The 13,546-nt window shown below is 54.6% G+C and overlaps 1 protein-coding gene across 1 annotated transcript; it reads left to right on the top strand.

Moving 5' to 3' along the window:
* Positions 1–750: 750 nt before the first annotated feature.
* Positions 751–10,659, top strand: CST7 (cystatin F). Its single transcript, XM_035005730.1, has 4 exons — positions 751–874; positions 7,746–7,918; positions 9,278–9,394; positions 9,962–10,659. The coding sequence occupies exons 1-4, from the start codon at positions 805–807 to the stop codon at positions 10,037–10,039; spliced, it is 438 nt and encodes a 145-aa protein (XP_034861621.1). The 5' UTR covers positions 751–804; the 3' UTR covers positions 10,040–10,659.
* Positions 10,660–13,546: the final 2,887 nt, after the last annotated feature.

The following is a 13,546-nucleotide window of genomic DNA, read 5'->3' as shown; positions in this document are numbered from 1 at the left end:
TCCTTCAGGGGGCCCACTCAGAACGCTGGAATCATGGGCCTGAGAAGCGTGTCCTTTGGAGAAGGAAACCCAGATGATTCTGCTTTCGAAAATCCCTGCTGATTTTTTTTAAGATTTTATTTACTTATTTATTTACTTACTTATTTGAGAGAGAGTGAGCGAGACAGAGAGCACAAAAGGGGGGGAGGGGCAGAGGGAGAGGGAGAAACAGACTTCCGGCAGAGCAGGGAGCCCTATGCAAGCTCATCCCAGGATGGGGGATCATGACACCAGGCGAAGGCAGACTCTTTTTTGTTGTTGTTGTTCAGTTAGCCACTGTATAGTACATAATTAGTTTTTTTATGTAGTGTTCAATGATTCATTAGTTAAGTGTAACACCCAATGCTCATCGCAGCAGGAAGGCAGACTCTTATCTGATTGAGCCACACAGGCGCCTCCCTGCTAATTTTTTTAATGCACTGTCTCTTCATGTATATTTCGAGGGTAGAAAATCGCAAAGGTTTTGTTACAGCTCTCATTTCTGCCTCCTCCCCTTGCAAATAATCGCTGTTTGGAAACTTTTATAAAGGAAGCGGTTGACTTTGTAGCCCATAAGTACACAGGTGGGGAGCTTCTGGTCAAAATGATTCAGCAAGAAACCATCACGGCCCCCCGCCCCCCCCCACCCACCTCCCCACCCGAGGCAAGCAGCCCCCACCCCCGCCCCGGGGGTGGTTTGCGGGGCGGGGCCCCCTCTCAGCTCCGGAGCACTGCCCTCAGCCCGGCCGGCTCCCGCAGCGCACGCTGCCCTCCGCGCAGGCAGCCATGCGGCCCGTCGGGGTGCTGCTCGCCTTCTGCTGCCTGGTTCCGTGCACTACCGGGGGCCCTTCGCGAGGTAAGAGCAGGGTCTCCCTGGGGCCGCTTCATTCCGGGGCTCCGGAGCTCTGGCCGCTCCCCGAGGCGAGGTCCCCTGATAGCCCGTCGGCGGCGGGCGCGCCCTGAGCTTCCCGCCCGGGTCCCCAAGGCACACTGCTGGCTTGGCAGCCTGGGGGACCGCGCGGCGGCAGAGGCAGGCGACTCCCATCCCGGCTGCAGCGGCCTTTGCGGGGTTCGGGGGTAGGGGGTCTGGGGCCTGCCTGGGGGGCGAGAGAAGCGCCCTCTGTCGTCCGCCCCCTCCCTGTCCAGGGACTGAGAACTGTGGGCCCAAGGGAGGCTCCCCTGTGGCCCCTGCACGGGGACCAAGCTCCGGGATGCCCCGTGGTAGTTAAGCAGTTTCCATGTGATGCCTGCCCTTCCTGCCTGCCGCCTGCTGCCCTGTGACTTGGCCCCCGGGAGCCTAAGGATCAGACCCTTTCTGCCAGGCCAGCACTGGGGGAGAAGGGGAGGGAGGGTGCCGCTGCTGTCCAGAAACTAAGGCACAAGGATATTGGGTTACTTGCCCGTTACACAGCCAGTGAGCACCTGTCCCCGCCAGAGCACAGAGGAGCAGACCATGCCCTACCATCACTGGACTCACAGGCCATGGCTGCTGGGGGAGACTTAGAGGTGGGCCACTGCAAGCTTGGCTGGAGGCAGGGGAGGGGGCAGAGTGTGACATGGCAACCCCGTGGAGCTTCCCAGGAGAGATAACAGGTTGAGAAAGAAGGACTTTTGGGTTGCAACGGAACATAAAAGGGCTGAAGACACTGATGTGGCGATTTCCTAAGTCCTGAAGGGCTTAGGGAGGGAAGATGCCATGGGGCTCCGCATTTAGGTCAGTGCAGTTTAGTGTCTGGGCATGGGAAGGTCATGTGCCCAGAGGGCACCAGCATCAGGGGCCCTGCTGCCCCCCACTCCCTCCCAGGAAGGTACTGGAATCTGTTCTCAGGGGAGGGAAGGAAAAGGCTGTGGGAGCCATGGAGGCAGAGTCAGGGCTGGGCTGAGTTCCCGTCTCTGTTCAACCACCAGGGGTAGGGGGTCTGGGGCCTGCCTGGGGGGTGAGAGAAGCGCCCCTCCTCCTTTAACCCCTCAGCTGGTGGAGGGGTCCCCTGCCCTCACTTCTTGCCCCTGGACGGTCTCGGGTGGGGCTGCACATGGGGACCACAGGAATAGGACACCCTTCCTCCTCTCTCCCCCAACCCTCATTCTTAGCTCTCATGCTGAGGACACCCTTTCCCGGCCTCCTCTTGTCGGGATATCGCTGTCTTCCTGTGCCCCCCACTTAGTACCAATCCCAGGGGGACAAGTCAGGGGAAGAAGCTGCATGTTCAGAACAGAGACGCACACTCCTTCTCAAAACCTTAGTGAAGGGTCCCCTGGAAAGATGTGGAGCCTGCCGTCATAACTACCCTGGGATTTAATTACTGACACTCACTGTCAAATGTTTTGCCAAGTTCCTTCCGCTTGCCTCCATTTCCTCATGGAACAGAGCAGGGACAGGAACAGGACTGCATGGGGAGTTCAGAGACAGGTGGCACTGGACGACCGTTCATGTCCTCACGGGCCACGCCCACATGAGAGCCACGCGCCCCTCCCCTGTCGGACCTGGTCTCTGCCCCTGCGTGCCAGCCGGCAAGTCCAGAGCCCACACTTACGTGCAGAGAGTGGGGTACCACAGACTCCCCAAACCTACTAGCTGTGGAACCTGCAGCCTCCCTAAGCCTGGGCTCATCAGCCAGGAGATGCGTAAAGAACTTGAGCACCCTTGGGCCTTGAAGGGGCCTGACTGCGGCGGCGCATGGAAAGCATTCTCACTGGGCCCGGGGTGCTTGGCAGCCACCTGCCCACATACCCGCTCCGAGTCTCTGCCACGCCGGTAGCCTTCCCAGCCCACCCCACCACCCCTCCGAAGCAATCTCTTCTGGTGCTTCCTTCATTTGACAGATGAGGGCCCGAGCAAGGGCCTCAGAAAGAGGGGCTTGGAGGCGCCTCTGTCTGGCGGTTGAACAGAGACGGGAACTCAGCCCAGCCCTGACTCTGCCTCCATGGCTCCCACAGCCTTTTCCTTCCCTCCCCTGAGAACAGATTCCAGTGCCTTCCTGGGAGGGAGTGGGGGGCAGCAGGGCCCCTGATGCTGGTGCCCTCTGGGCACATGACTTCCCCATGCCCAGACACTAAACTGCACTGACCTAAATGCGGAGCCCCATGGCATCTTCCCTCCCTAAGCCTTCCAGGACTTAGGAAATTGCCACATCAGTGTCTTCAGCCCTTTTATGTTCCGTTGCAACCCAAAAGTCCTTTTTTCTCAACCTGTTATCTCTCCTGGGAAGCTCCACGGGGTTGCCATGTCACACTCTGCCCCCCTCCCCTGCCCCCAGCCAAGCTTGCAGTGGCCCATCTTCTCATTACAGGGCTTTACGATTAGTTGAACCTGGTTTAAATCCACCCTGCACTCCTCTGGGGCCTCAGTCTCTCCCCTGTAGAATGGGGACCCACACGCTGCCCGCAGAGTGGTAACAAGAAAGCAACAGCTCCAACTCTCTTGCTCCCCAGACTTTGGCTGCACAGCACACACCCCAGAACCCCCATCCCTGAGGACAGCCCAGACCCCCTTTAGTGGGGGAGGGACTGACCCCCTGGCCGGGGCCCCAGGCCACCCAGCCTGCACTGTCACCATCTGCTCAGCACCCACCTGGTGGCTTCCGTTCTTCCCTGAAGGAGAGCTCTTTGGAATGTTTATTCTCCATGAGAAGCCTTAGAATTCTCTTAAAGAATCCTAAAAATAGATTTGACTTTCAACCTTTTTTTTAATTAAAAATGGAGCTTTTATTGTTTGTTTAAACAACTGCATTGATGAAGCTTTACTGACTTGAAGCCTACATTTTAGGAAAACATGTAGTTAGATAAAAATAAACCAACTTCAGTATTTTTCCTAAACTTTTTGTAACATTACTGAAATTGCTTAGGAACTGACATCATGTGTTCCAAAAGGACAAGGCATCTGAGGTTCAGCCTCACCTACTTTCACTTCCTTTTTTTTTTTTTTTTTGAGAGAAAGAGAGCGGGGTGGGGGGGTGGTGGAGGTGAGGGAGAGGAAGAGAATCTCAAGCAGAATCCCCCCTCAGCGCAGAGCCCAATTCAGGGCTCGATCTCATGACCCTGAGATCATGGCCTGAGCTGAAACCAAGAGTCAGATGTTTAACCAACTAAGCCACGCAGACGCCCCTCTTTCACTTCATTTTTCATTCTGTTCAATTCAAGTTAAATTGTATTTAATACATTTTATTTAAAAAACCATTAACACTGGTTACTAAGAGTGATTTCTAATTTGAGGTACTAAGAGTGATAACTTTTTTTGTTATACTTCTCTGTATTTTTCAAATTTCCTACCCAAAATAGGTAGGCTTATAACCAGAAAAAGCATTAAATGTAATTTATGCAAAGCAAAGAATAGAAGCCATTATCGATCCACAGTGGGGAAGGGGGGACCCTCTCCTCTCCGACGGCAGGAGTACATTGAGCTTCGGTGCCTTCCTCTTCCTCTGCCGGCTAGACTACAGTGAGGAGCAGAAATCAAGCTGGCAGTTGTTTGCCCCACTGGTTTTTGGTTTAAACTACAAAGCACCCTTGACTTCGTGTGGCACACAGGTGCTGGGGGGGGCGGCCCTCGGCCCGGCCCCGCCCCCTCGTGTTAGGGTGTCTGTGTGCAGAGCCCACGAGGCCCCCCAGCACCACCACCTGAGTCACAGCCACGTGGGGAGCTTGGGGAAATGCGGGTTCCAGGGCCGACCCAGCCCCACCAGCCCAGCTGCTGGCACTCCAGGAACGCAAGCGGCTTCCCTTATTTCCATCTTTGGAGACTTTAAGCAAAGACCATCCTAGGAGGGCTGGATTCTTACAAAGGAGAATCCCAGTGCGGGTCGGGGACAGAGCTCGGAGGGAAACTCGGACCGGCAGATGGCCATAATCCTGTGCTGGGAAGGGTCCCAGCGGTATGCTGCTTTCATCGGAGCCAGGGAGCCAGGTCCGTGGGGCTGCTAAAGCTTAGGGGGCTTAGTCTTGACGCTTCAGCGTTGCGCCCAAGGAACCAGCTGGGGGAGACCCATTTGCCAGGTGGGCCCCTGCTTGGTCAGGCAGTGCTGGCCCTCCCCAGACTGCAAGATGCTGCCCCCGCCCCGCCCCAGGGTCACAGAACGCACAGAGACTCACGCCTTCTCTGTCCACTCTCAGGGCTCCTTCCGCTGCACCACACACAGGGGAGGGGAGACCACCCAGCCAGATGCCCCCCAACCCCGCCCTAGGTCTCGCATTCGGCAGGGGTCTCACGTACACAAGAGGCCATAGCAGACGCGCAGCACCCAAGGCACCAACCTGCCAGGCAGTTCCCAGCCTAGCCAGCCCACTGGCCCTATCTAACCCGACCCCTCGTACAAGGTAGTGGGTATTTCCCTCAGCCCCCTTCTGTCAGTCTCCATGCATGGGGGACTCCTTGTCCCCAGTGGGACATCCCAGTGCAGCTTCTATTAAAGCTCCCATGCTCTGTTGAATTCATACTGCCAGCTTCCTCCCCTAAAGTTGTGATTTCTTCACGGGGGAACCAGATGGTATCTTGCTCCCCACAAAGCCTGCGTGCCTTGTCGCCGTTATCTTCTACCACCCAAATATACTTGGGTGTCTCGGGTCTGAGCTGGAGTTTGTCGCTCAGGAGCAGACGGGCTGGGGTGGGGTGGGCACAGGTCAGCACCCATCTTCCCACCTTTCATGTGCTCAGCCCGGAAGCTTGGTTACCACTGCCGCTACCCACACACCCCGAGTCTCCACTTCCTGCTGCCTCGGCACCTCTGCCTCGTGCCAAACTCAGTCTCCCCAGACTGAACAGAGATGCCTGCGCCACAGGTGCTCCCCGAGGTCATGGCAGAGGGAAGCGAGTGAAGTCTCAGGGCAGTGCAGTCCCCTGGGGTCCTCTGCAAGGACACGGTGTCCCTATCGGCACCCACCGCCACGACCACGTGGGGCTACTGAGCACCTGAAACGGGGCCATGACACTGAGGAGCTGAACTTCACACTCTGTTTAATTTAGTTAATGAACTAAAACAGCTCAGCTCTGAATCGTCTTTAGCAGGCTAACATTTCAGGAAAATCTGGGAGAACGTTTTCCTAAAGAGAAGCAGTTTACAAATCTAAAAACCCTCTTCCCCTTCTCCCTCCCAGTTTAGATTTTTCCCCCAAAACTTTTTATTTTTTTAAGACTTTATTTATTTGAGAGAGAGAGACAGAGCACAAGCAGGGGAGGGGCAGAGGGAGCGAGAGAAGCAGACTCCCCACTGAGTGGGGAGCCCAATGCGGGACTCAGTCCCAGGACCCTGAGATCATGACCTGAGCTGAAGTCAGACACGTAACTGAGCCACCCAGGCACCCCAACTTTTTATTTTTAGACATCAGTTGTCCACTGTAGAAATGGACAGAAACCTAAATTCATCATGAGCCACCAACCAGGAAAGGCCACCATTCACTTGTTACCATACGGAGCCTGTGGGGCTTTTTATGTTCCTTTTTTCTTTATAATAAAATCCAAAGTTTGTGACCCAAATGAGCACACAGCTGTGCCGGGCCCGGCCTTGCCTCTCAACCCTTCCCCACATGCCCTCCTTGCTTCAGCCACGCTGGGGCCCTGAGCCATCAGACACTCTGCCCTCTGGCCCCCTCACTTGCTCTCGGCCCCTCCATCTAGATTTGTGCAGATGGCACAGCCTGGTGTTGCATCTGCTGTGGACAGACCCCCGCACAGCTCCTGCCTTGCTTCACCTGCTGCTCTGATGTTTGTCTTGCCTGTTTATTGACGGGACGTGAGCTGCAGTGAACATAAGCTTCTGTACCCCCAGAGCCTGCAGGATGAGGAGGGCTCCAGAGGGGCTATTGAGCTAGCCGGACGAAGGAATGAAGTCCAGTCCTTCTTCAGCGAGGGTCCTTGGGGTGTGGCCAGGCTCTGCTTCTGTGGCGCCTGGGAGCAGAGGACGCGGAGAGGAGAGGAGCAGCATGGGGGTCCCTGGTTCTGTCAGACACTGGGGGACCCAAGTGCCGGGGGAGAAGCCCCTCCTGTTGCTTACCCCATCTTTAATCCAAATATGGGCCTCCTCGGAATAGGAAGAGCATGGAAGGATGAAAGAAAGCCAGTCGTCCCTGCCTCCGCCACGTGCCAGCTCTGCGGGCCTGACCCCTGTCTTCGGACTTGTACCCAGAAGGGCATGGCAGGAGGCAGCACATGAGGGGCATCAGGTGCGGACGGGCCAACCCAGGGCCTGGAAGCTGGGTGGATTCTGACAAGAATCACTGAGAGAGAGGACAGCAGCTGCATCCGAGCAAGTGAGAAGGCAGGACACGCCTTTGGGCACTTCTCCGTGGTCTACTTGTTGGGGACACACTGAGGGGCAGGGTCCAGATGGCAGTGGCTTCCAAAGCCAACTGAGGCACCTTCTTCTAACCTCTGGGACTGCATCCTATCCAGAGGCTCCGCCCCCAGAAGACGCGGTCGGGTTTTCTTTAACACATGCTAGAAACCACCCTGGGTCCCGAGAAAGCCTGTGCGGGCAGGCGCCGCGGGCCAGGACTACCTTCCATTCCTCACGGTACCACCCACCGCGCCTGGTCCTCAGCTCTGAGGAGGGAGCAACCGCGAGAAGCACAACAAATGCTCTGTGGGGTGTGGGGTGGCTGGCTGAGGGGGTAGGTAGACGGCCAGGGGCCACACTGGGCGCAGACAGCAGAACCAAGGTGTGAGGTGCAACACTGGGCCCAAGGACCCTGCTCACAGCAATGTTCTTGTCTGGTTCTGTGCTTCTCTGTTTCAGATTTTTGTTCCCAGATCCTTAACCCAGATGTGAAGCCAGGATTTCCCAAAACAATAAACCCCCACGACCCAGGAGTCCTCCAAGCAGCCAGACACAGCGTTGAAAGGTTCAACAACTGTACAAATGACATCTTCTTGTTCAAGGAGTCCCACATCAGCAAAGCCCTGGTCCAGGTGAGGGTTGGGGACACCCCTACGCGGCCAGGCTGCAGTGGCTTCTGCCTTACCAGGGGCTGGCCGGCTAGTGCCCGTCCATGTAGAGTGTGGCCCCCGGCCAGGAGGCTGACAGCAGCGCCACAGGCAGCCCACGAGCAGCCACGGCCAGAGGCACCAGGGCACAGCAAGAAGGCCCTGCGCCACCTCCCGTGAAGGCAAGCTCCTCCTGGGGGGCCCACAGCATATCTGCAGCGGAACCCAGGAGGGCAGGGGTGGAACAGGCCACTGCAGCCGAGCATGAAGGCCGTCGCCGGGAGAAGCAGAAGGCCGGCCTGCAGGAACCACTATACTGCCCGTCAGAGCCCCCGCCCTGCCTCGCCCCACCCCGCCCCTCGCCCGCACCGCAGCCCCAAGGGACCTCTTGCCGTTCTCCATCTGGGCCATGTCACTCGGAGAGCTTTGCCCAAACCACTGCCCCTTCCCCACACACAAACCCCAGGGAAAGATGGTGAGGTGGTCCCACTCGGACACTAACAGTTTTTACGCATACTGGTAATGGTTACCCCTGTGTCATAGGATTGTTGGAAATTCTTATAATCCTTATTCTTTTCGAAAATTGCGAACTTTTTTAAGAGCAGGATATTTTTATGATTAGAAAGCATGTGGCAGAAAGGCAAGCTAGTGTGGGGTGGGCTTTAAAAGCCTACTTCCCATGGAAATAGCCCAAGTGTCATCTCTCTGGGGACTCCACCCCAGGGGCCGTGGGGTCTTCCCAAGCCAGGCTTTCGCCTCCTGCGGAACACGGCAAGTTCCTGGTGCTCCTGCCAGTGCTCGAGGGCCTGTGGGAGGGGACAGATGACACTGGGGATGACTTTACTTCACGTGGTACTTGGCGGGGCTGAGGCTTCATTGAGAGACCACAAGTGAGGAGGAACTGGTTGCTGCCGCATTCGTGCGGAAAAGGGTCTATTTTGAAACGGGGGGGGGGAAGCAACCACTGTTGGCATGCAGGGCGGGTCGGCACAGCCCGCAGGTGGGTGTTGGGCATGGAGGTGAGGCGCAGAGTTCTGGGCAGTAAGGAAATGTCCTCCGACAGACCCAGAGCCCCAGTCTCACCTGGGGACCGAGAACTGGCACCATGAGCAGGAATGACATGAGTGGGTAAGAAAGGGAGAGGCCTGGGTGCAAGCGGCAGCTTCCCCCCCCCCTCCCCCGCCACACCGGAGTTCTCTGATGGGTACCAGACACTCAGCCCCTTTCCGGGAGCGAATCTGGGCATCCTTCCCCCTGGTCTCCATGCCGCCTCCTGCTGGTGAAGGAGCAGCCACCCTTCTGTCCTGGACCGAGTAACACCGACCCAGCCCTTCTTCCCCGTAGATCGTGAAGGGCCTGAAGTACATGCTGCACATGAAGATTGGCAGAACTTCTTGCAAGAAGACCCAGCACCCTATTCTAGACAACTGTGACTTCCAGACCAACCATACCTTAAAAAGGGTAAAAACAAAGGGGTCTCACCTCCTCACACCTACTCACTGCCGTCCCAGCCCTCGCGCACTCCCCAGGGCTTTGGGAACCCATCCCCTTCATCACCTCTCTACCTGCAAGTTTCCAACTCTCACTCCCAGCATCCGTGCAGTACCCACAGACCTGGGAGAACACAGAGGGAGGACTCGCAAGAGAGCACCTCAAACCACCCCCGAGGGGCACAGCTCCAGGAAATAAACACCCTGGGCTTGGGGCAGGGGAGGTTAGAGCAAAAGGAGCTTTCAAACAGTTCAGAAATCATATACACACATACACATGCAGGAGAGAGCAAATGTGACAACATCTAATTAATTTGCAAAAAAAAATGAAAAGATTTTTTTTTCTTGAATCTCTCAACTTCTCTGTAGATGTGAAATTTTTCAAAATAAAAACTTGGGGCAGGGGAGAAACGTCCAAAGGAAGATGCGCACGCACTGCCCACCGCTGCAGGGAACCTAACCCCTGCAGAGCGTGTCGGGAGCACAGCCTCTGCAACGGGGGAGGGAGGGGGTCTCAGTGTGCCCTTCTTTGTTTCAGACTTTCAGTTGCTACACGGAAGTTTGGGTCATCCCCTGGCTCCAGAGGTTCAAGGTGCCCGTTCTCCGCTGTCGCTGACCTCCGCCTCTCAGCAACACTGCACTCCTGCTCTTTACTGCATGCGGTCACAGCCCCGCCCTGGCTGTCACAGGCCCTGGGACCTTCCGACGCAGTGGCTCACCAGTGAGCCGAAACGGAAGTGCCCATGGGCTCATCACAGAGTAGCCAGGGTGGAAGAATGATACTGCCCGTGGTTAGAGTATGTATTTCGCATTTTCTTCTAACCTAACTAATTTTACCGATGCTCTGATGGTAATTATTCAGGTTCTGGACCTCTGAGCGAGCCCCCTCCGTCCCCTCCCACCTGATTACCTGGTGGTCCCACATCCAGCAGTGAAAGCCCAGAGATCCGTCCCTTTGGCCAAATAAATAATGGTTACAGCCCTGGGCAGGGGGACAAGTCAGCTACTGTGCATCTTGACCTTTTGTGCATGAATAAAACTATGAATAAATATGAATAAAGAACTGGCCATCTCAAAGCAACACCTGTTGCTTTACCTGTTAAAGGGACAGTCAGGAAGGTGAGGTGAACGTTGTGAGAGGTCCCTCTCACTGAGTGGTCTGATGAGTCTAGTGACTTCCATAAAGCCCCTTGGAGGCTTCTCTGGCCTTTCACTGCCAGCTAAACTATACTGAAGACCAGAGGAGCTGGAAACAGGCCAGCCTGTGTCCACATCATGAACTGGCAGGGCAGACAGCACCCCACTTTGGAGGGCGCTCACCCTCCAGCTGGGCTTTCTTCTGACCAGGAGTCATACACCCAAGTTCTTGGTGGACTCGATAATTCATAGGAAACAAAATCTGCATTAAAAACGTATGACAATTTAGTATGCAGTTGTAAACTTGATCACTATGTACAACCAAAATGAATTACCCTTTGGCTTCCTTCAGTGAGGGGAGAGCTTTAATTTCCAAATCCTCATTCATTTTTGCTGGCTCGCCTCCTTCTGGTCATTTAATTCAGGGACAGTGGTGGCACCTATGCCACAAGATAATTTATTTGATGATTCTAAAGGCCACGTTTTCATCAAGCGTGATTCTGAAGGCCACCCTTTTCATCAAGCCTTACAGTGCTTGGCCACGGACATGCCCAGGAGCTTGCAGACAGAGATGGGCATCACTCAGAGAAGACAGGCCCCCGGCCGCCCTGCTCCAGTAGGCCTGGCTTGAAATGCAGAGCCCTCGCTTTGGATTTCCTCCTCTCCAGGCCTCTTCAAACTATAGATTAGTAAAAAATACACTGTTGCCTTTAAAAAAAATATGGACTTGGGGCACCTGGGTGGCTCAGTCGTTTTAGCCTGACTCTTGATTTCAGCTCAGGTCATGATCTCAGGGTCATGAGATGGAGCCCCAGGTAGGACTCCAAGCTCAGCAGGGAGTCTGCTTGAGATTCGATCTCTCCCTCTCCCTCTGCTCCTCCTCCCCTGCTCTCTTTCTAAAATAAATAAATCTAAAAAATATGGACTTGATAATTCACAGGAAACAAAATCTGCATTAAAAACGTATGACAATTTGGTACGCAGTTGTAAACTTGATCACTGTGTACAACCAAAATGAATTACCCTTTGGTTTCCTTCAGTGAGGGGAGAGCTTTAATTTCTAAATCCTCACTCATTTTTGCTGGCTCGCCTCCTTCTGGTCATTTAATCCAGGGACAGTGATGGCAACTATGCCACAAGACAATTTATTTGATGATTCTGAAGGCCACCCTTTCATCAAGATAAATGAGTCCACCCAGCATTGTTGACCCCATATATAAACAAGGTGGCAGTAACACCAGGAGTCAGAGCTTCAGACTCAGATGGGCCTCGGGACACAGCTGAACGGGCAGGATGTTGCAGCAAATAAAGGTAGGAACCCATGCGAACTCCCAGTTGGTCCTCATGAACATTTAAATACGGCCCAGAGCACATGAAGGCCAGGCCTCTCCTGAAAATTATCACTTAGGCTTCCAGGCCTGTGGGCCCACCTGGCGTCACCTGGCCTCACGGTCAGAAATGAGAATGCACACACAGGTGTGGGGGAGAGCAGCCTCACAGTACCTCTGCTCCGAGCTGAGCTGCATTTGAACCCCCTTCTGCCTAGCCAGGAGCCAGGGCTGACCTTCCCTCTGGGGACAGAGGAGGAGGCCTCAAATCTGAATCTCAAAACTCTCAGGTTTCAACACTAACCTATGCCCACAATTTTCAAAACATCATTTGGGGCCAGGTATTTAAAATCTCTTCCTATAAAGTAAACAGAAGTCTTATAACTAAGACAAACCAGCTCCTGCAGAAGCCAGTTGACTGTGGGTCCCCCAATCTCAGGCTTCTGCAAACCTTCTCTACATGGGGACCTTCGGGCCTGAACTCTAGGCGACCTGAACTCTCTAATACGTCAGCTGTTTTATTATCCCCAATCTGCTTTATGTACTATACCTCACAGAAGACAATGCTTGACTTTAAATAACTCTTACACCAGCCACAGTGGCACCAGAAGGAAAGGGCCTGAGCCAGTGAGCCAGCGTGAGGCTACTCTGATTTCTGGAAGCCAACAGCTCATGTGCCTTTGTCCTCCACAGAGACACATCTGCCAACCACACTACTGCAGACGTCTGGCTACAGCTGCCTGTAGAGCAGGTCCTGTGGGCATGCTGCTTGTTCTAGCAACCTAACTCTGCCCCTCACCCCCACCCCATGAAAGACTTCGCTCTAGACCGAGCACAGCAAAGCCCGACCTGGGAGGGGACTGGCCAGAGAGCCATTTGGTAGGATTCAAACAGATGAAACAAAACACCCACATGGAGTTGGTGTGACTTACCATAGGTGGTGGACATCAACCAGCGATGACCTGAAGTCTCGTACTGCCGCCATTTTTTTTTTAAGATTTTATTTATTTATTTGACAAAGATAGAGAACACAAGTAGGCAGGGCAGCAGGCAGAGGGAGAGGGAGAAGCAGGCTCCCCACTGAGGAAGGAGCCAGATGCGGGGCTCGATCCCAGGACACTGGGATCATGATCTGAGCCGAAGGCAGACACTTAACCGACTGAGCCACCCAGGCGCCCCTTGCCAACCCAATTTTACCTGCGTTTTTAGACTTAGAGCTTTACTCTGCCTCGGAGAGAATGACTCTGACACAGAGGGAAGCTGTGACATCATCTAATGTTATTCTCACTGAGAAAATGTAAAGTTAAGTACCCAGGATTCTAAGACATATCAGAATTAGGACCGAAGAGAAAAAATACTTACTGTTCAAGGTCTCAAAACCTGAGCAAAACCAGTCAAAATTCTGAAAGTCTTGCCCTGAGTGTTCTAGAGCTTTTTCCCTGGCCATGCCCCACACCTCTTCACTAGCTATACACAGACTCTCAGGGATTCAGCTCTACTGGCCCTGCTCCAGGTGTCCGCCCAGCCCAGCCCCTTTAGGGTACAGGTGGGCCCTGGCAGTGATGAGTGCCCCACCACTGTCATGGGGACCACCTGTGAAACTTGAAACCATGATGATACCAGGCCATTCCGAAAGACTGGGAAGCCCAGAGGACTCT

Source organism: Mirounga leonina, unplaced genomic scaffold (assembly GCF_011800145.1).
Source record: "Mirounga leonina isolate KUSES-001 unplaced genomic scaffold, KU_Mleo_1.0 Mir_150, whole genome shotgun sequence".
In the NCBI taxonomy this organism is placed as follows: domain Eukaryota; kingdom Metazoa; phylum Chordata; class Mammalia; order Carnivora; family Phocidae; genus Mirounga; species Mirounga leonina.
Note: the sequence above shows the minus strand (reverse complement) of the source record. Positions and strands in the feature narration are given on the sequence as shown.

Excerpts from the sequence above, each read along its gene's own strand:
- CST7 (XM_035005730.1), top strand. The coding sequence starts at position 805 with ATGCGGCCCGTCGGGGTGCTGCTCGCCTTCTGCTGCCTGGTTCCGTGC. Across the intron at positions 875-7,745 it reads TACCGGGGGCCCTTCGCGAG|ATTTTTGTTCCCAGATCCTT; the intron begins GTAAGAGCAGGG and ends TCTCTGTTTCAG. Across the intron at positions 9,395-9,961 it reads CCAACCATACCTTAAAAAGG|ACTTTCAGTTGCTACACGGA; the intron begins GTAAAAACAAAG and ends TCTTTGTTTCAG.